The sequence below is a fragment of the Atractosteus spatula genome, chromosome 3 (assembly GCF_055471065.1).
Source record: "Atractosteus spatula isolate fAtrSpa1 chromosome 3, fAtrSpa1.hap1, whole genome shotgun sequence".
NCBI lineage: Eukaryota > Metazoa > Chordata > Actinopteri > Semionotiformes > Lepisosteidae > Atractosteus > Atractosteus spatula.
Window position 1 is genome coordinate 37,423,797 of NC_142708.1, and position 23,292 is coordinate 37,447,088.

General features: G+C 37.2%; 1 protein-coding gene across 1 annotated transcript in view; it reads left to right on the forward strand.

The window, feature by feature from the left end:
- The window catches only part of antxr2a (ANTXR cell adhesion molecule 2a), a 234,761-nt gene that overhangs the window by 59,094 nt on the left and 152,375 nt on the right, over positions 1-23,292 (forward strand). Inside the window, exon 9 of the mRNA XM_088911903.1 lies at positions 22,594-22,689. Within this exon, the coding sequence (XP_088768029.1) occupies positions 22,594-22,689 (96 nt within the window). The remainder of the gene's footprint in view (positions 1-22,593; positions 22,690-23,292) is intronic.

Sequence of the window (23,292 nt, forward strand, 5' to 3'; positions counted from 1 at the left end):
TAATCTTTTAGATAACTGGTAGTACCTCCTTGAGCAGTAATTACTTCAACTATACATTTCATTTATGTGTTTATCTGTCTCTGTTGATTCAGAAACTTAACTCAGGTTCTGTCAAAACAAAGGAGTCTTTATCGTGTACTCAAGGAGCAAACACTTAGTGGGATAGCAAATGAAGCTTAAATTACAGTGGGTCTTTCTAGCTTATATATATAGCATTGTAAGCAGGTTGGGGAAATCATTATCACTAGTGTTGCTAAGCAACAGAGCGGTCAGCAGAAGTACAAGGATGAGAAATAAGGAAAACAAGAATGCTAGTGTCACATACCAGAGGTACCAAGGAGTACTCCCAGAACCTTGAGGGCCATGTGACTACTGAACTGGAAACCTTGTATCTCCCTAGAAACTTTCTAACTCTGTTAATTATTACCTTGGTCCCCCATAGAACATATTGTGTGCCATACCAATCATTTTCTTCCACACATATAAACTGAAGGCAACTTCTTTCTTTTGACCAGGTCCTAGAAAGGTTTTGAGCTCCTCCCCAAAATTCCTTGGGCGTAATGCCATTATAGAGGCAGTAACTTTAGTACAGAAGCGAGTAAGCACAGACTTAATACAGCATATAACTAGAATAACAATAACAAATAAGGTAAGTCCCACAAACAAATAGGTGTACCTCCCCAGGACCCAAACACAGACTTGAGCCATGTGGAGATACCACAATCATCAGGATTATAATTGCAGTATTTTTGTCCCTCATCATAAATGTGTTGAGATAGGTCAGCAATGTATTCAGAATTATCAGGAATATATATGCAACACTACGATCCAATTATAGCATATATTCTTTGATCGGGCTTTGAACCGCCTGAGTGCAGTGCACTACATGACACCGCCTGGAATTGAACCTGGTCCATCAATGTCATTCAACAGGAAACCAGCTCGATGAATTATTATATGTGATGGGTTTGTGTTTAAGGATTTCTTACGGAAATCATTAAATTAAATGAGGGAGGTGGGAAGGATTATTTTTTACAATTGCCAGTGATCGGGGAACAGTTTATCAACACGATGGGCAAATGATTTTTTTAAAAAACTAAATAAAAAATAAGATACAATGACGTAACTCAAACGTTGCATGACTTAGATAGTTAAAAAACACTTTTTATATGCAACAAATGGGTCATTTTTCTTCCTTGTGATCAGCTTAGAATCTTTGTGTACACTATAAGATTTTTACTTTTTAATTAAATGTTTAAAATACTTGAATTTCATAAAAGTTGTGCTGACCTAATACCTCTTGATAGTTATATTAATATGGAGTCGTGTAACTAAGGAGCTAAAATATCACAAGGGGACATTTTGGAAACATTTGATGTTTTTTTTTAAATATTATTGTCCTTATAGTGGTAATAGGCAATGGACTGTCATGTAGTGCGCTGCACCCAGGCAGTTCAAAGCCCGATCAACGAATTTCTTTTTTTACATAGCCAAATATATAAAAACAATCCACTATTATAGCTTGTTGTTGAGTACGGCATGAGTGTGTGTATCTGGATGAATTAATATAAGTGATGATTTCGTGATTTAGATTTCTTCATGGAATTCATGGAATTCTTTAAGTTAAAGGAGGGAAAAGAGTTATATTTACACGTTGTGTATCGCCTCTTATTATATTCGTAAAAACATTCCTATTTAAATGCAATATGTAATATATTATTAAAAATATTGTAACGTCTTTGGGTTCTTGGGCTTGTGCTCTCGCTACACCTGTCCCGGTTGACCATTCAACACATGGGCTCAAACCCGGGTCTCCTATGTCGCTCAACAGAGGTTTTGCCAGCTGAGCTACAAAAGACCTTCTTCAGCCCAGACAGACAACATCCCTGTTATGCGCAAGGGAGTAGAGGACTATACTATCACTGCACTGCAACCGGCTTGTACCATCTGTATGCCTGCCATTCATTACAATATTAATAATGAATGACCATGGACAAGCTGTAAACTGAAGACACGTTGAGTCTTGTCTTTTCAGCTTGGAATTTAACCTTAACAGCGATCCTTCTGGCTATATTTTTAACATAGCTGGATGAGTAAAAATAGATTGGATTAATAACTGGAGTAAGAAAAGATATTTCACACGTACTTTGAAACCATAAGGCTTTGTAACAGGGGGAGGTGAGACCCGGCAGGGAGGGGAAGGGGGCCGGATTATGATTTTCCTGCGAATCAGCTTCATGACCTTGCCCCCATGAAATTGTGGGAAAGAGGTTTAGTAGGCAGTGTTACTCACAGTGTAGTGGCCAAAGGGTTTTAATACACTGTACAGTATAACAGTATAAAGCAAGTATGTTTTTTTAATGTTTGTAATCGCTATTCTTACAAGTACATTTTGCATTCAGTTTGCTTCTGTGTGTTAGCTGGTGGGTAAATGTTCGAGGTGAAAATTCTTCCACAACGAGTGTACCTTTAAAACGGAGAAGACGGCACTAAACGTTTTCAGCTCTGTATATCGCACATGCCTCCCCCTCCCCCTTCCCTCTGCCTGCCTGACGTGTTCCCATTTTTAACCATTTTGAGTCTGAATTACAGCTGGTGAGAGAGAGTAGGGAGTGATAGAAAAAAAGTGAACCCTGGTTTAATTTTAAATTATATTTTACTTTCATTTTTTATTTTATAAGTTGGTATTTTACTTATTTTTTGATAGATTTAACGTATGTTTGAACACAATCTTGCAAATAAATCTTTTTACAAGATGTGGAAGTGTAACAATTCATCACAGTGCAAATTTTAATACTAATTATTGATTACTAACAGTTTATGCACTGACGCCTGAGTTAATTTAGATGTATATAAATATTGAACTGTGACATAACATTCAGAAATACAATTGAAAATAGTTTGTGATATTTGTGTAGATGAAACTTCTAAAATGTATTTTTTTAAATTAAAAACTATTAAAATGTATAATCTTTCCATGTGTAATGTCATTAGAAAGTAAAATAAGCCCCACTTTGTTTATTTATAGTTTCAAATATAAAATGAACTGGTGACAAAGCTATGTTTAATAATAATTAAATGATTGAAGTTAAAAGAAATGATTTACATTCTTACATTACCTGCTAATTTGCTTCACACCACATGAAGACAGGAGGATGTGATTGTACTGTATTTGTACAAAATGTGTGTTGCATTTACAAAATTAAAGTGTTTAAAATGTTTAATTATTTTTTTTATAATTACAGCTTACACTAAGATTATAAGCTGATCACAAGAAAAATCACCCATTTTTCATGGATTCAGTGTTTTTAACTAAACCTGTTTTTTATGGGTTTTAAAATCATGCAATGTCTGTTTTAGGCAGACAGGTAATTGTTTCTTATTTTTGATTTTCTTTAAAATTAAAAGAATCAGGTGCCCATCATGCCACACAATATTATGTTACATTTTTATGTTTTTATGAGACATCAGAAAGCTTCAACTGATGCATAAACTGATAGCATAATGCCTTCTCACGTTATGAAGTCACTTGCACCTGGGATCCGCTTTATTCAAACTAACGTTTGAATAAGGTTTATTCAACCAGGTACAAGGCATTGTTTAAATGAAAGCTGTTAAATTTTTCACAAATCGCAATCTTTAAACCTGTAGGTTGCAGGCTCTGTGTCATTTGTTTACAAAGTTATTGACATCTGAAACATCGTGTCTCATAAATAGACATTTTAATAATCCAGCTTATAAAAACTGAAGAAAACAATTACTCAGAAAAAGATACAAGAAACTTGAAATTATTATTAAATTAATACTATTAATAACAACCAGACACATAATTATAGTTTCAGTGTTATTTTTAATACCGCTTTGATATTTGTTTGCTAATTCATGTTTTTATTTAATTATTAATATAACTTAACATTGAATATGTAATAATATATAAAAAACTAAAACATGTTAATATAGTGTACATAATATTTACTATTTTATTTTTAAAAAGTATTTGTTAGAAGAAAAACTTGTGCCCTACGCAGGTACTGAACCCGGATCTCCTAGACCAGTGGTTCTCATACAGATGCAACCATTCAAAATGCACGGTACAAACCCGTACCGCACGGAACTACCCACAAGCCACCACAGTGCACCGCGGTAAGTGATTGGCTGGCCAAAATGACCGACAGGGGCACTCGTGGTGCATTGGTCGGTAGTGAAAAGATTTAATCATTTAATCACTTTACTGTGCACATTTTAATCAGCTAAGTATTGAATATTTATATGAAATTTTACCACTAAAGGGAAATTTTAGTAGCTGAGCATAAAAAGAAGAGGAGCATAACGCATCTGAAGGTCATAAACGATATTAACTTAGGAACATAAACATATTACTGTATGTAAACTGTACTGTGTATGGCTGGTCTTAGTAGTTTAAAGAAAAAATACACACCAGTCTTCCATTTCTCCCTAAACATTTTAAGCATGAAAGTTTTATGAAATGGTACCCAAATATGCGATTGCTGTATAGAATTAATTTTAATTAAAAAAAAATTATTTAACACAAAAATTAAGCTGTTTACATCTTCCGCCTGAGAATATAGTCACCCGTTGCTACCCAACACAGAAACACAGCCACTAACTAGCAAAGAGAGGACATTAGCTAGCCAATATGATAAAGAAATAAATGATTTTTTTGTTTATTTCTTTTGCACATTTATTTGAACATTTCCATCGATTGTACAAGCACCTGGAAACTGTCCAGTCCCTAGTTCGTCTGCGTTTTCTTTTACGCTGCAGGCATTCTCCCGGTCTGGCGCCGGTCTGTGTCTTCTAGGATATAATGTCAGCGATTTTTTGTTAAATTTCGGTCTCCAATAACGCCGCAGCAAACTCTTGTTTTTATGTCCACTATAACAGACAATCTCCCTCGCTTTTAACCGAGCATTTCATAATTTCCTAAAATTATCATGGGATCAATAAAGTATCTATCATCTATCTATCTAAACTATGGGACAGCATTCTGGGGTCTCCCTATACCAGAGATTACGGTAGGGCTTCAGAATGGTGATTGGCTGACACCATCTGACACCCCTCTGATTGGGGAAAAAAGACAAGCTGATCTGCTCTACACACCAGGAAGTCAACAACATATGTTGTTTCTATTCGAAACGCGTATTTTAAAAGTTTAATTAAGAAGTAAAAGCCTTACAGCGTACACAGATTTCTAAGCTGAGTAGGAGGAAGAAAAATCACCCGTGTTTCGCGCATAAAAAGTGGTTATTAACTATCCAAACCTGTTTTATTTATTTTATTTTTATTTAGATTAAGAGTTCCCGTCACCCCCATTTCCATTTAAATCGCAAACCCGTGTTTAATTAAATGTCTTTTAACATAAATCGTTATCTTTGTCTTCTGCATAATAATGTTCACCACTCTGTCCAGCAAATTAATAATAAACTTTATTTTATATAGCATTTTAAACAAATAAAAAATTAGATTGCTCATAAATCTAATCACTTATTCTACATAAATACAGCGTAATTGCTCTCTGAAAATGCTCTTTTTCTTGTTCGTTTTGGAGGCCTTGATCGAAACTGATTTGAGATGTCAGAACGGATTTATTTTCTGTATATTTCTGTGTGTGCATTTCTTACATTGCTTTGTCTGTCCAGATTTTAACTTTATATTTAGGCTCAGATTTCAACTATAGATCGTACACTAATTACTAGCAGTAAATACTGATGTTTTGCTCCCTCTTACCACAAAAATATATATGTATTGTAGCTGGGATGAACTTTTTTCGAACGTGTCTCTACCTACTGCGACTCGGACATGGAATGGTTAAAGATGGCGACAACTCAGGCACCCAGAGATGGGGGGGGGGGGGCGTCTTTCCGCCTCCATAACTAAAATGCCAAATAGGAGTAGTTTTTAATTCAGTTTAAATTATAACTGTAAGTACTGACTTCGTATTTTGCAAGGTCTTTAAAGAGAGGGCGCGCCAAAATTTTTCGGTGCCGTCGTCTGCGCTTTAAAGGTACCCCTGTCATGGAAGAATTTGACCTCGGAACGTTTACCCAGCGTAATTATTGTATTTCATTGCACTTTGACAGATTGTCTTTAAATCAGTTGTTGTCAGAATATCCCCACCTCCAAACAAGAACAAAATTGCAACGATTTTATTAACTGGCTGTTTCAGTAACTTAAAGTATATATTTAAAGTAATAATTTAACAATATATGTAAATGTTTTAAGATATGTTTATGTTGTGAATGTCTGTAGATTGTATCTTATTTTTAGTTTTTGTTTTGTTTCACATTAATTTTATAAGGGAGAGTGTCATAGAGACGACTCCCTTACCCCCCATCTTGATTAAAATACTTTTAGTTTTTCACAATCTGGCAATGCCAGACAGAATTCACATTCGCTGCAGCCAAATGGCCTTGCAGATCAGAAAATCAAGGAACAAAACAATTATCGAGCCCGGCTCCTCAATGGAATAGCTTTAACTTGCTAATGCGTTGGTGTAACAGTCCGGGTGTGGCAAGCTTCTAATGTCTCCCGATTTCGGCGTAACGAACCCGTCTTCCATTGGAAGACAATGAACATATTCTACCCGTACATGAGAATATAATGCTGGCGGGCTTGCACGGTGGGGTGCTGCACCAGCTGTCAAAAAAAAGTTTTTTTTTTAAAAAAGTAAATTGAGTGTCCATAATATTGATATTTTGCTACTGTATTGCTAATTGCTATTGCTACTGAGTCTCTGTGTCTACAGTACATTGTTTGTAAACAAACCGGTTTCACAGGAATTTTAAACCCCCAGCCACTGTTGTTTCATCAGTTGTTATCCTGTAAAGTTTTCTAACCGTCATTTTAAACGAAAATACTTTTATTTTTTTCTTTGACAAACACCACAGCATTTCGTTGATCTAACTAACGAGGACAGGACATTAGCTAGCCAATACAATAAAGGAATGACTTTTTTTGCTAATTTCTTTAGCACATTTGTACAAGCACTTGGAATCTGTCCAAGCCCTACTTTGTCAGGCATTTTGTTTTACTGTAACGGACATGAAAACTCCCTTGCTTTTAACAGAGCGTTTCATAATGTCTAACTACGAAAATTATTTAAACTGCGACACTTATCATTCAACCAGAGCTCAAAATATCACAAGGATCCTCAAGAGCACAGCAAAGACTGTATTAAAAGATACTTGTATCAGATACATGAGAATCCAAGCTTTTGTATCTACGCTTTCTTATCCGTATACCAGATATTATGGAACCACTTCAGAAGGGTGTCAGCCAGTCAGATTTCCAGGAATCGGTACTTTAAAGAAAAAATACACACCATTCCATTTCACCCTAAACCTTTTAAGCATCGAAGTCTTTAACTAGCATGTGAAATAGCGTGTAAAAAAGTGGTAGTTTTAAGCTTTTCTGCTAATATAATATGGAATCGCATATCTAAAGAAATTAATAACGATATAATTATATTCGTGTACTGCGACAGGGCTGTGTAGGGCTGTTTCACCTCTTTTCATGTGACTTCCCCAGTAGCCTGCTGGTTTACGTGCCTGACTGGTAACTCACAGGTTGTGTGTTCAAATCCAGCCGGCACCATGACTTTTCTTTTAACAAAAATTTCTTTGAAAAAATAGAATAGCAATATTATGGACAATTAATTGACTTTTATATTTCTAAATATCACAACATGATCGAATTTAAGTCCTTTTTAATAACAACGAATAGTCACCTTCTTTCCTTCTGACAACTGTCCCTGCTTCTGCTTCCTGCTTCTATTGTGTGTGTGTGGGGGGGGATCCCTTTAGATCTCCCTTCAGATTTAAAAGGTTATTAATCATATCTTCGGTGTCGCATCTTCCCACTGTATCTGATCTTTTGCTGCCTGGGTAAATTATCACAAAGCTTTAGAGAACTTAACATTTCTATTATCAACAAATTGTAAATACAACGTTTACATTGGTATTATTAATTTTTCACTTGGGTGTATAGAGGATTGTCAGCTGTCACTGAGAGTAGATCTTTTAAATTTTTATAGAGAAATGGAGGCTATACAGTATGCGTTACAATATAAACATTTATATTGATTTAAATCGTGTTTTGATTTAAATCGCAAACGCGTGTTTAATTATATGTGTTTTTTTATTCACAGTCAGACAAATGCAACATAAATTGATATGTTTGTCTTCTAAGTATCTTAATAAACTTTCAGCATGGCTTTCTCCCCATTTAGATTTATTTTTCTTGGGATTTTGGGATCAAACGTGGAAAGATTAGATTGTAATCGTTTTTATTTTTTAAATACATTTTAGAAAAGTGTAATCTATACTAAAAAGCCATACTAAAAAGCTAAAATAGCAATATTAATCTACAGACATATTACAGACATTTACAACAATGACATATTATAGAATATTTACATATAATGTAGACAGAAGGAGCATTATTGGGAGACAGGCTCACTGTTCCTCAGGCTGTGACAGGAGATCACATACTGGGCTGCCAGTTCAACTAAGTACCCTCCTCCCTCTCCCAGTAGGATTGGGACCCGTTGTGATTCTGCCAGGTGTGGGAACTCTGGTACTGGATTTCTGAGTTTAGGGAAGAATGTTTCTCTAATCCCAGAGTATCTGTCACAGTGCAGTAGGAAGTGCACCTCTCTGTATTTCTCCCCACTGGCAGTGGTAGCACAGTCTCTCTCTCTCGCCCTCCCCCCCCCTCTCTCTCAATTCAATTCAAGGTGCTTTATTAGCAGGGCTCGTCATGTGTCTCTCTCTGGTCGGGGCATGGGAGAGCTTGCTGGCAGGTGGTGACGGAAAGAAATAAAATAAAGGCAGCTTTAACTCTGCAAGTCACACACCAATACTCCATTTCTCCCTAAACATTTTAAGCACCAAAGTCTTTCATGTGTTTTTCATCACTCTCTACGGGAGTGCTGGCTGTGACGAATTAAACCGGTTTCACAGGTATTTTCAAGTGGTCGAGTCTTCAGCGGGAGGGGGGAACAAGCTGCCCAGCCGTGTGCAGGTCCACACTATTTGCAACCGTCATTTTAAATGAAAAGACTTTATTTTTTCATCGACAAAAAGTAACACCCACCACAGCATTTCGTTGATCTAACTAACAAGGATGGGACATTAGCTAGCCAATATGATAAAGGAATAACTTTTTTGTTTATTTCTTTAGCACATTTATTTGAACATTTCCATCGATTGTACAAGCACTGAAAAACTGTTCAATCCCTAGTTCGTCGGGCATTTTCTTTTACTATAACAGATATAAAAACTCCCTTGCTTTTGACAGAGCGTTTCATAATTTCTAACAACGAAAATTATTTAAACTGCGACACTTTTATCATTCAAAAGTCATTCAAAGCTCAAAATATCACAAGGATCCTCAAGAGATCAACAAAGACAACAGAAAAAGATATGTGTATAAGATACTGTCCATGGGAATCCAAGCTTTTTTATCTACGCTAAGCAGTCTTTAAAATTTCTTCATTACACAGTGAAGTCAAAATTCCGGCATGTGCCTATGTACGCTGGGCAAACGTTCCGAGGTAAAATTCTTCCAGCACGGAGATACCTTTAAAGTGGAGACGACGGCACTGAATATTTTTGGTGCGCCCTCTCTTTAAAGCCCTGGCCAAATATGAAGACAGTACGTACAGTTTTAATTCAAACTGAATTAAAAACTACACATCCCAGTTACCATGGTGGTGCTTGTGATCATTGCATTTAACCAACGAAACAGGGCGAAAAATCAGTCACATGACTTTGGGGCTGAGTTTCGAAAGCTTAACCTATCAGCAAGACAGCAAAGACATTTTTCCAAGAAAGTTTAGCCTTTGTCACTAATGAAACCACTAAATAAAGACATAAATATAGAAATGGACAATTAATTAACTTTCATATTTCTAAATATCACAACATGTTGAAAATACCTGTGAAACCGGTTTAATTCGTCACAGCCAGCACTCCCGTAGAGAGTGATGAAAAACACATGAAAGACTTTGGTGCTTAAAATGTTTAGGGAGAAATGGAGTATTGGTGTGTGACTTGCAGAGTTAAAGCTGCCTTTATTTTATTTCTTTCCGTCACCACCTGCCAGCAAGCTCTCCCATGCCCCGACCAGAGAGAGACACATGACGAGCCCTGCTAATAAAGCACCTTGAATTGAATTGAGAGAGAGGGGGGGGGAGGGCGAGAGAGAGAGACTGTGCTACCACTGCCAGTGGGGAGAAATACAGAGAGGTGCACTTCCTACTGCACTGTGACAGATACTCTGGGATTAGAGAAACATTCTTCCCTAAACTCAGAAATCCAGTACCAGAGTTCCCACACCTGGCAGAATCACAACGGGTCCCAATCCTACTGGGAGAGGGAGGAGGGTACTTAGTTGAACTGGCAGCCCAGTATGTGATCTCCTGTCACAGCCTGAGGAACAGTGAGCCTGTCTCCCAATAATGCTCCTTCTGTCTACATTATATGTAAATATTCTATAATATGTCATTGTTGTAAATGTCTGTAATATGTCTGTAGATTAATATTGCTATTTTAGCTTTTTAGTATGGCTTTTTAGTAATAGATTACACTTTTCTAAAATGTATTTAAAAAATAAAAACGATTACAATCTAATCTTTCCACGTTTGATCCCAAAATCCCAAGAAAAATAAATCTAAATGGGGAGAAAGCCATGCTGAAAGTTTATTAAGATACTTAGAAGACAAACATATCAATTTATGTTGCATTTGTCTGACTGTGAATAAAAAACACATATAATTAAACACGCGTTTGCGATTTAAATCAAAACACGATTTAAATCAATATAAATGTTTATATTGTAACGCATACTGTATAGCCTCCATTTCTCTATAAAAATTTAAAAGATCGTTTGCGCAGCCTAAGAGGGGGGTCTACTTTCAGTGACAGCTGACAATCCTCCATACACCCAAGTGAAAAATTAATAATACCAATGTAAACGTTGTATTTACAATATGTCGATAATAGAAATATTAAGTTCTCTAAAGCTTTGTGAGTTTACCCAGGCAGCAAAAGATCAGCTACAGTGGGAAGATGCGACACCGAAGATATGATTAATAACCTTTTAAATCTGAAGGGAGATCTAAAGGGATCCCCCACACACACACACACACGATAGAAGCAGGAAGCAGAAGCAGGGACAGTTGTCAGAAGGAAAGAAGGTGACTATTCATTGTTATTAAAAATGACTTAAATTCGATCATGTTGTGATATTTAGAAATATAAAAGTTAATTAACTCTCCATAGTATTTGCTATTCTATTTTTTCAAAGAAATGTTTGTTAAATGAAAAGTCACAGTGCCGGCAAGATTTGAACACACAACCTGTGAGTTAGTAGTCAGGCACGTAAACCAGCAGGCTACTGGGGAAGTCACATGAAAAGAGGTGAAACAGCCCTACACAGCCCTGTGGCAGTACACGAATATAATTATATCGTTATTGATTTCTTTAGATAGGCGATTCCATATTATGTTAGCAGAAAAGCTTAAAACTACCACTTTTTTACACGCTATTTCACATGTTAGTTAAAGACTTCGATGCTTAAAATGTTTAGGGAGAAATGGGATACTAGTGTGTATTTTTTCTTTAAAGCACCGAGACCAGCTATATACTGTATGTTTATGTTCCAAAATTAATATCATTTATGGCCTTCACACGCGTTACAGTATGCTCCTATTCTTTTTATGCTCAGCTACTAAGATTTCCCTTCAGTGGTAAAATTCCATATAAATATTCAATACTAAAATGGGCACAGTAAAGACATTTAGCAGCCATATCACCCTGCAACTCACAACTGGCAACCCACTGAAGCTAAGCAGGTGTGAGCCTTGTCAGTACCTGGATGGGAGACCTCCTGGGAAAAACTAAGGTTGCTGCTGGAAGCGGTGTTAGTGGGGCCAGCAGGGGGCGCTCACGCTGCGGTCCATGTGGGTCCTAATGCCCCAGTATAGTGACGGGGACACTATACTGTAAACAGGTGCTGTCCTTTGAATGAGATGTAAAACCGAGGTCCTGACTATTTGGGTCCTGACCCAGGGTGTTTCTTGAAAAGAGTAGGGGTGTAACCCCGGCGTCCTGGCCAAATTTCCCATTGGCCCTTATCCCCGGCCAATCCCCATCTATGAATTGGCTTATTTACTGCTCTCCTCCCCACTGATAGCTGATGTGTGGTGAGCGTTCCTGCGCACGATGGCTGCCGTCGCATCATCCAGGTGGATGCTGCACATTGGTGGTGGTGGAGGGGAGTCCCCATTACCTGTAAAGCGCTTTGAGTGGAGTGTCCAGAAAAGTGCTATATAAGTGTAAGCAGTTATAATTATTATTATTTAAATCTTTCTACGACCGACCAACGCACCACGAGTGCCCCTGTCGGTCAACCAATCACGTACCGCGGTATTTTGCGTCATCGCGCGTCACGATGTGCGTGGCCGTAGCCAATTACGTGCGGTACGTGTCTGTGCCTCGTACTTTGAATGGCTGCATCTGTATGTTGGGCTTTTGGGCTCAGGTGGATTTGTGCCCTACAGTTCAACCTGCGGCACCGCTGTGTACTGTACATATAGTACGAACATGTGTTATTTTGAAATATAAAAAATGTCAATATACTGTAGTGTCCATAATATTTGCTATTTTAGTTTTTCAAAGAAGTGTTTCTGTTAAAAGAAAACTCATAGCGATCGCTGGATTTGAACACCCGACTTCACGCTTATACAGTACTGTAAATCAGTCGCTTAAGCCGTGACACCACCGAGGCAAGTCATGTGACATGCACTGAAACAGCAATACAGATTAATTGCAGTAATATGGTCGGAAGGTCAACCACATGTAAGACTTTGGTGTTTAAAATGTTTAGGGAGAAAGCTTGGATTCTCATGTATCTGATACAATTATCTTTTAATATAGTCTTTATTGTGCTCTTGAGGATCCTTGTGATATTTTGAGCTCTGGTTGATAAGTGTTGCAATTTAAATAATTTCCGTTGTTAGAAATTATGAAATGCTCTGTTAAAAGCAAGGGAGTTTTTATGCCCATTAGTTTCCAAGTGCTTGTACAAATGTGCTAAAGAAATGAACAAAAAAAAGTCATTTATTCCTTTATCATATTGGCTAGCTAATGTCCTGTCCTTGTTAGTTAGATCAACGAAATGCTGTGGTGTTTGTCAAAGAAAAAAATAAAAGTATTTTTGTTTAAAATGACGGTTAGAAAGAATGTGGACCAGCGTAATACTTTTTATAGCTTGTTCAAAGTCATTCATTATTAATACTATTAGTAATATCTTCGGTAAAGGCTTTGATGCATAAAATATTTCTGCATAATTAAAATATTTATGATAAAGGTAGGTTGTGTACTTTTGCCCAACTGAGCAATCTTGCTTTCATAAAATATACCAACTTTTTAATGACTGATGATTAACATGCTGTAATACACAGTTTAAATTTAAAAGCTCAGATGCTGTACATGAGAGGTTAAGCTTTATTGGCTCCTCCTGGCGGTTTTACAAGGTGATCCCGGATATTTTCCGGCATGACGTCAAATGAGGCGTTACACCGCGTGATACTGCGTTTTGATGCGACACACCCACTGCGGTGCACCGCGAAATACCCCACGCGTTTTGAATGGCTGCATCTGTACCTTTTGGAACAAGTACCACCCCTGATCAAACCAAAGCATCCAAGTACCACCTACAAGTTCTCATAGGAACCACAGAAAATCTCAATGACCAACATGAGCGCGTTGCACTCACACACACTCACTCATATAATAAATATAATAATAATAATAATCTTTATTTGATACAGCGCCTTTATAGGTGGCTTCTCAAAGCGCTCTACAGAATCACAACAGGAACAACAACAATTTAAAAAAAACAAAAAAGCACCATTTCAGTGAGAGGGGTAAGCCTGTTTAGTCAAGCAGAGCAGATGTGAATTCATTGGTTGAGCCTTGATACAATTCACAACAGTCTAACAGATTTTAAATCCTCAGGCATTTTCTTGACGGCCAAGGCCTCCCGGTGGATCTTGCAGCGTGTCCACTTCATATGGAGCAACCTCTCTAATTCGTGCAACTACACCGCTGTGTCGGCTTGTCATCTCTCTAGCACCCTCTGTACAAACTCAGACACATTTTATCCAGTCGATGTCATTCTCTTTGTTAAATTCATTCAGAAGCTGAAATATGTGCTTTCCTGTAGTTCCTGTTGGTAGCGGCTTACAGAACAGAAAGTCCTCATGGGACATGCCCTCAAACTCATATCTAACATAAACAAGCAAATTGGCCAAGTCAACGACATCTAGAGACTTGTCTAATTACAGTGAAAAGCATCTGCTCATCTTAACGCGCTCTATCAGCGTACTTTTGACATCATCTGCCATATCAATAATTCTGTTGTGACTGTGTCTTTTGAAGGGGGCAGCATGTCGAGCTGTTTAGCAGCTTTTTCTCCACACATAATATGTGTCAGCTCTTTTGCCGATGAACACAGTTCTTCACAAATAGTGTGGGGATTACTTGCTTTAGCAATCCGCAAGCTTACATTTTTCCCCGTTTTCGTTTCAGGACTCGCATGGGAGCGAAACACAGAGACACTGTGTATTTTTCTCAAACTAACCTAGAATAGTCCTTAAATATTCTGTTATATATCACACTTTCATGTGCTCACAAGATTGCCAGTGTTCCAAAACCACACACATTCTCCTACCTACTATTTCCTGAAGATAATAAAAAAAATATACAATTGGCCACTTATGCACGCATTCCTAAACAATGGTATAGAATTACATAGTAGCTCTTGTGTCCACTCAAGTATTAGCGCATGCTGTATCGTAGTACGTAGGCTGCGTATTGGACACATTTTTATTAAAATAGAAAATATGAAAACCTGTCCCAATTTTTCAGTGCACACAACAAATTTCCAGGGTCATCTGGCATGCCACCTGGGTGTGCTCCGCGTACCATTTTGAGAACCACGGGCCTAGACATAACCCCTATTGGCAAACCCGCTCTACCAACAGGCTACTTGGAAATACCGCATTCACAATGGATAAATTCAAATTAAAAATAAAACATGTATACAAAGAAAGTGGATTACAGTAATACTACCAGCTATATAAATACATATATTTAGATCCTAAAACGAATATCAGTATGTTGTGATATTTAGAAATACAAAGAAATTCAATATAGCGTCGATAATATTCACTATTTTAGTTTTTCAAAGAAATGTTTGTTAAAAGAAAACTGGTGGCGAGAGCTGGGTTCAAACCCCAACCTCCAGCAGAGTCACGTGCCAAAGCCATTACACCAATGCGCCGCTTGACAGCTTAAGCTATAGCTGAAAAGGGCGGGTGAAAACTTTCCAAGTATTCGCAGGTGAATGAGTGTTTACAAAGAAATTGTACTACTATAATAATTTGAGCTAAAATATATATATATAATTATATCGTTATTAATTTCTTTTGGATATGCAATTCCATATTAAATTCCCTATTAATTAAGTTTGTGTTTTTTACTGAGATAAGTATTCATAGAAAAGGTTAAAACATTATAACTTTTTATGAAGTATATAAATCAGAAGGAGCATGTAAAAACTTTCCCAAAATAACCACAGTATGTAACCGAATGAAAGACTTTGATGCTTTAAATGTTTATGAAGAAAGTGGAATACTGGTGTGTATTTTTTATTTAAACTACCAATACCAGCCATATAAAGTTTACATAATATGTTTATATTCCTGAATTAATATCGTTTATGACCTTAAGACACATTATGCTCCTCTTCTTTTTCTGCTCAGCTACTAAAATGTCCCTTTAGTTGTAAAGTTCCATATTAATATTCAATATTAAGCAGATTTAAACATGCACTGTAAAGAGATTAAATGAAGCCATCGTTTCACTAATAACCAATGCACCATGAGTGCCAAATGTCAGTCATTTTGGCCAGCCAATAACGTACTGCGGCATAATGTGCTATATAATTTTGTGCAGTATGGGGTTTTACCACGCATTTTGATTGGCTGCATCTGTAGTTCACGTAAGTGCGGTCTCAGAGCCATGTGATACACAATTGGGCTGTTGTGAAACCCTTGAGGTAGCCTGGTTCAGGTGTACTGTTCTTTGTCAACAATAAATGCAAACCAATCCTGAACCTCTGGGTGTAAAGTTACTGACAAGAAACCATTTGTCATTTCTATGACAGAAAAAAACAGCATGATCACACTGCAATAGCTGAAATATGGTGGAGGGGTCGGCGACCAAGGGAGTTAATGTATTGGTTTGCAACTTTATAGTCCACTGTGAACCGCCAGACTCCACTGACATTTTTGACTGGCCAGATTGGGCTGTTTCTGGCACTATGGGTCTTCCGAATTATTCCCTGTTCTAGGAGTTTTTGTACAACTAGTCGCACTCCCTCCTCCACTTCCTTCCGTATCAAATAAAGATCTGTAAACGGGGGTGGCACTCCCATAAAAATAACAGGTTCCATGTTTATTTAATTTCTGAGGTTTCTCCAATTTTGGAGGAACCTACCCCATTAGAACTGCTAGCACCTTAGCGTACATATTCCTCTCAACCTGTTGGGCTGAATTAGCCAGGTCTGCAAATTTCATAGTGGTATTTTTCACCAAGCCAGGATCTTGAATCTGCAGCATTTTAGCAATATCTGGTTTCAAGCCATTTAAATAAATCTGTTTAATTACTGACGAGGAATCGCCCCTTTAATTGAACATAAGGCTAAGCAGTACAAAGCACAAATGCTAACCACTGTGGGACTGTACTGTCCTCATATATTTCAACTTTTATTTTAACTAATTTTATACAAATTCTATGTTTATCCAAGTCATTAGGTCCACCTGTACTGTGCTGGTATTTGTACTTATACATTTTAGACACTCTTATATTTTCTAGTCACTTAAGTTGCCTTTTGATTTGCTTTAGTCAAGTCTCTTTAGTTAAGTCTAGCCTGTCCGGCTAGCTAAAACACACTTGCACCGTCATCTACTGTACCTAAACTCACAGTTACGCATTGAGGTCTTTCACACACACACATGCTGGCACACAAATTAATAAGACACACATACATATCTAGATTTTTTTTTCTTCGTATTACACCCTTAAGTTCTGAATATTTTAGTTATAATTTAATTAGTTTTGGTTTTAGCATAAATGTGCTATATGTTGTTTTACCTTTACATATATCTCTTTTAACAGCTGTGTAACTTTTCATAAACACATTACTTATTCCAATATCTGTCTATTTATCCTTACACCACTGCTTATACACTTTCTGACAGTCCTGCTCAGACCAAACACCGGCTGATAATCCATAATTGTTTTTCAACTTCTCCTCACATGCACTGAGCTTTTTCTCCACAAGTTTTTCTGCACTCCAGCTCATCCTGCTGGGATTACCGCAACTGCATACCAACCCAAACCGGTTGGTTTTACTGCCCCTTTGCTTTTTTGTCTAATGGTATCATTCTTCCCAGCGACACTCTGACCTGAAGATAAGCTTCCCTTTAAAACCCAAATGGTTGCTTCCCTGGGACAGGGGATACCCAAGACTCCCAGTCTCTGACTTACAATTCCTAGAGAGTGTCAGGTTGCTTCCGAGTAGCAGGCGAGAGTCTCCGGGACTTTTTTGCAAAAGAGGAGTCCTTACCTCTTAGTTAGGCGCCTTATTTTCTGTCGCTTCTGCTGCCCGGGGGTTCCCTCCGCTCCTGGAATTCTGTTACCGACTACGCCAAAACTAATGAATCAGAAAAGTAACTCAAATTTCGGTCAAAGAAAGGAGTCTTCATTGTTTACACAATTATCAAATACTTAGTGGGATAGCAAGTGAAGCTCAAATTACAGTGCGTCTTTCTAGCTTATATATAGCATTGTAAGCAGGTTGGAGAAATCATTATCACTAGTGTTGCTAAGCAACAGGGCAGTCAGCAGATGTACATGGACGATAAATAAGGAAAACAAGAACGCTAGTGTCGCATACTAGAGGTACCAAGGAGTACTCCCAGAACCTTGAGACCTGTGTGACTACTGAAGTCATAGCTCACTAGAAACCTTTTAACTCTTGATTACCTCAGTCTTTCTGTTTTTTTAATTAATTTTATTTCTTTTTTTTATTAATACACCCCTACAGAACTTCAACTCAGTAACATTTGAAGGTCTCCTCACATGAACAGCTTGCTTGAGATCCTGTCTTAATAGTTGAATGGTTATTAGATCAATTCTTAGATTTAGCCCATCCAGAATGTGATTTATTTTTTATTTTTCAGTTATTCTGTTGTAGATCTTTTCATATGTTTAGAATCATTTTTTGCTGCATGACCCACTTTCAGCTCAGGTTCAGCTGACAAAGGAATGGACCTGACATTCTCCTCCAGAATTTGCTCATACATTGCTAAATTCATGGTTTCAACCTTGATGGCTGGCCATCTGGGTCATGAGGTAGCAAAGCAGCCCCATACCATGATACTCCCACCACCATGCATGTTGAATAGTGTGAAGTTAACTTTAAGTTAATTTTTTCCTTGCAGTTGTGCTGTCAAGCTGAATTGGGAGTATTGATGAAACACTATTTTCTAGTCCTTCCACAGGTTCACAATGAGATTTAAGGCTGGGCTTTGGCTGGGCAACTCAGTGATATTAACTTTCTTGTTCTAAAGCCACTCTAATGTCACTTTGGCTGGGGTCATTGTTGGAACATGAATTTTAGCTCTAGTCTTAGGCTTTTTGCTAACTGAAGCTGCTTCTTTTCAAGAGTTTGGCTGTGTTTGGCTCCATTTATTGTTCGCTCCAATCTGAAAGTGCTCCCCACTGACTAACTTCCCCATACAATGATGCTGCCACCACCATGCTTCATGGCAGAGATGTGTTACATGGGTGATGAGCTATGTTCAGTTTGCACCATGTACAGCATTTTGTATTCAGGCTTAAGAATTCAATTTTGTTTTGTTCAGTTTTGGAGGCTAACCTACTCTAGAATCTGAGTGGTCCTGTATTCTTACCTCTTCCTCAGGATGGATCTAACTGTGCTCATAGGAATGTGTTGTACACGATGTTCCATCTAAGCTGTGCGCACACGCACAGGTTATGAAATCAGCGTACATAGGAAATTGAACTGCGCACAAAAAAATTCAATTCCCCCCAGAAATATGATAATAATAAAACAAACACGGTCGTCAATTGAAAAATGCTAAATTGACCACATGCAACTGACTGCAATAGGCCCAACTTGGCTGTGTGTATTATTACTGCTACTTGATCATCGATATCTATGCTCTCGTAGTCTCATACTTCACTGCTCATGCTCACTCGAAACTCGTTGAATCGCTGTCCTGGTCTTTTGGATCTCTATGCTTCACAACAAACAGCCTTTTCCAGTTTTAATATTAAACTGTGTATTACAGCATGTTAATCATTAAACATTAAAAAGTCAATATATTTTATAAAAGCAAGATTGCTCAGTTGGACAAAAGTACACAACCTTCCAAGTTCATCATAAATAATTTAATTATTCATAAATATTTTATGCATCAAAGTCTTTAACTTGGTAACTTAATGGGTTCTGGTTTTAACATGCTTGTTCTAACATTATTAAGCTTATATTGTGTACTTCATAAAAAGTTGTAACGTTTTATCCTTTTCTAAGAATACATAGTAAGAACACCACTTGCTGTTATTGTTAAAAGATAAATGTTGTAGTGGTAGACAAATGTTGGTTGGTAGTGAAAAGATTTAATAATTTAATCTCTTTACTGTGCACATTTCAATCCACTTAGTATTGAATATTTATATGGAATTTGTAATAGGTTTATTCCATGCTGAAAAAAAGAGAAGAAAAAGAACACAACGTTTCGGCTGTGGAGCCTTCTTCAGGTGGGCAACACACCTGCACACCTGAAGAAGGCTCCACGGCCGAAACGTTGTGTTCTTTTTCTTCTCTTTTTTTCAGCATGGAATAAACCTATTTCTTGTTCCTTTGCAGCCTACGCATGCAGACGCAGCTACCCACCTGAACTTATATGGAATTTTATCACTAAAGGGAATTTTTAGTAGCTGAGCATAAAAAGAAGAGGAGCATAACACATCTGAAGGTCATAAACTATATTAATTTAGGAACATAAACATATTATGTAAACTGTATATTGCTGGTATTGGTAGTTTAAAGAAAAAATACACACCGGTATTCCATTTCTCCCTAAACATTTTAAGCATCAAAGTCTTACATGTGGTTATTTCGGAAACGTTTTTACGTGCTCCTTCTGACTATGTTACTATACGTTTATATACAGTACTTTGTGAGAAAAGTGATAGCTTTAAGCTTTTCTGCGAATACGCTCGATACTGGAGTAAACAAAAGCATACTTTTAGAATTTGATTAATAGGGAATATCATATGGAATTGCATATGTAAAGAAATTAATAATAATTAATAACGATGTTCCTGCTGTCAGCAGTATTGTGTATACAGTTTTATGTACAGGCTGTGAAAACTTTCACAAGTAGAGGTCTTTAAAATTAGGTTGGGCAAACATTTTTTTTTAATTCTTAATAAATTAATAAATCAAAAACAAGATATGTGATATGTAAGAGATGTGTTCCTGCTTAGACATTGCACGACTTTAAAAGCTATAAAAACAGGTTACGATAGTTAATAACCACTTTTTATGTGTGGAACACTGGTGATTTTTCTTCCTCCTGATCAGCTTAGAAATCTGCGTACGCTGTAAGGTTTTTACTTCTTAATTAAACATTTAAAATACACAAAGAAGAAAGAGAACACAACGTTTCGGCCGTGGAGCCTTCTTCAGGTGTGAGCACCTGAAGGCTCCATAAGAAGGCTCCACGGCCGAAACGTTGTGTTCTCTTTCTTCTTTTTTTCAGCATGGAATAAACCTATTACTTGTTCCTTTGCAGCCTACGCATGCTGACGCAGCTACCCACCTGATTTAAAATACACGTTTTGAATAGAAAAAATCATATTCTGTTGTCTTCCTGGTACGTAGAACAGATCAGCAGGTCTTTTTTTCCCCAGTCAGAGGTTCACCACAATTCACACTCAACCACATCACAGATGTGGACGGTGACAGTGACGTCACTGCCTTTCATATGAATCCTTTCATATGGAAACATTTTGACACTGCGCTTAACAATCTTAGGAAGATCACAAAACAAGCCTGTTAGCATGGTTTACAAAGTAATGTAGCCAATTCATAGAGGGGGATTATTAGGAGTGATGGGAAATTTGGCCAGGACACCGGGGTTACACCCCTACTCCTTTTGAGAAACACCCTGGGATTTTTAATGACCACAGAGAGTCAGGACCTCGGTTTTACGTCTCATCCGAAAGACGGCGCTTGTTTACAGTATAGTGTCCCCGTCACTATACTGGGGCATTAGAACCCACATGGACTGCAGGGTGAGCGCCCCCTGCTGGCCTCACTAACACCTCTTCCAGCAGGAACCTTAGTTTTTTCCCCAGGAGGTCTCCCATCCAGGTACTGATCAGGCTCACACCTGCTTAGCTTCAGTGGGTTACCAATTGTAAGTTGCAGGGTGACATGGCTGCTGACGTAGTGGGAGTACAGTAGAAGTTTGAAATTTATATACTTTATAGTGTCCATAATATTTGCTATTTTAGTTGTTCAAAGAAATGTTTATTTGTTAAAAGAAATGTCATAGTGACAGCTGGGTTCGAACCCCCTGACCTCCAGCCTGCAAGGCACACGCCTGAGCCATTACACCACACACGTAATCATGGGTGAGTTAAACTGATGCAGACATTTTAAAAAAAGTGTGCTACTGTGATAATTTGAGCTATATGAATATAATTATATTGTTATTAATTTCTTTAGATTATATTCCCTATAAATCAAATTCTAAAAAGTATGCGTTTTTTACTACGATAACGAGCGCAAATATTCATAGGAAATGTTAAAACATTATAACTTTTAATGAAGTTTATCAATTTAATATAGTCAGAAGGAGCAAGTAAAAACTTTTCCAAAATAACCCCAGTATGTAACCGAATGAAAGACTTTGATTCTTAAAATTTAGAAAGAAAGTAGAATACTGGTGTGTATTTGTTATTTAAGCTACCAATACCAGCCATATACAGTTTACATAATATGTTTATGTTCCTTAATTAATATCGTTTATGACCTTCAGATGCATTATGCTCCTCTTCTTTTTATGCTCAGCTACTAAAATTTCCCTTTAGTTGTAAAATTCCTTATAAATATTCAATATTAAGAGGATTAAAACATGCACAGTAAAGAGATTAAATGATTAAATCGTTTCACTAACATGGTGCATGAGTGACCCTGTTAGTCATTTTGCCCAGCCAATCACGTACTGCGAAACAACGCAGCGAACTGTGGATAATTGCACGCAATACGGGGTTGTACCGTGTATTTTGAATGGCTGCATCTATATATGATTTTCAGTGATACAGTAAAATGCAAACATTTGTTAGTGTTAGTGTGCATAATTTTTTTTTCTTTCCTTCTGTTTATGATTTCCATCTTTTACAGAATCATTTGAGGTTGTGCTGAGAGGAAATGGTTTTATGCTTGGCAGAAATATGGATGGAGTTGTTTGCAGCTTTGTTATCAATGAAAAAAAGTATGGTAAGTACAGAATTATTGTAATTAAAAATGGATATATTTCTACTGTATTACCGATGGTTATCTTGTTATCAGTTTGTAAGAGTCGGGAGACAATTTAAAGTCACCTAAAGTCAAGTTTTCCTTCTCACTTCTTTTCTATTCTCATTTCAGTAATATGACACCCGATGTTAAAATAAAAGCATCTTACCTATTCCACATAAACCTACTCCTCCTGATAATGTTGAAGCAAATGTATCTAAGTTGCGATAGCTATGATTGTGAAAATGTAAACATCTAATACTACAAAGTACTGTTTTGTTCCAGGTTGTTTAAATCATGAGAAGGTATGACTAAAAAGTTATGCAGTGGGCAAACAAGTGTTCTGTTTGCTTTATTGGATTTGAAAGAGGAAGATTCATACTACATATAAAGAGTGTAGACTTCAGTACAAAAGTTATCACAAGTTTGCCATTAGGTTGTGCATTCTGGGAACAATGTGGACTAGCCTTGTCCAAAGACTATCAGGTACTACTGTAGAAGCTCCTCTTTAAGTATCATTGACACTTTTTGTTGTATATCTGACTTTTGTTTCCTACATGTGCTAGAGAGATAGCAATGGATTTC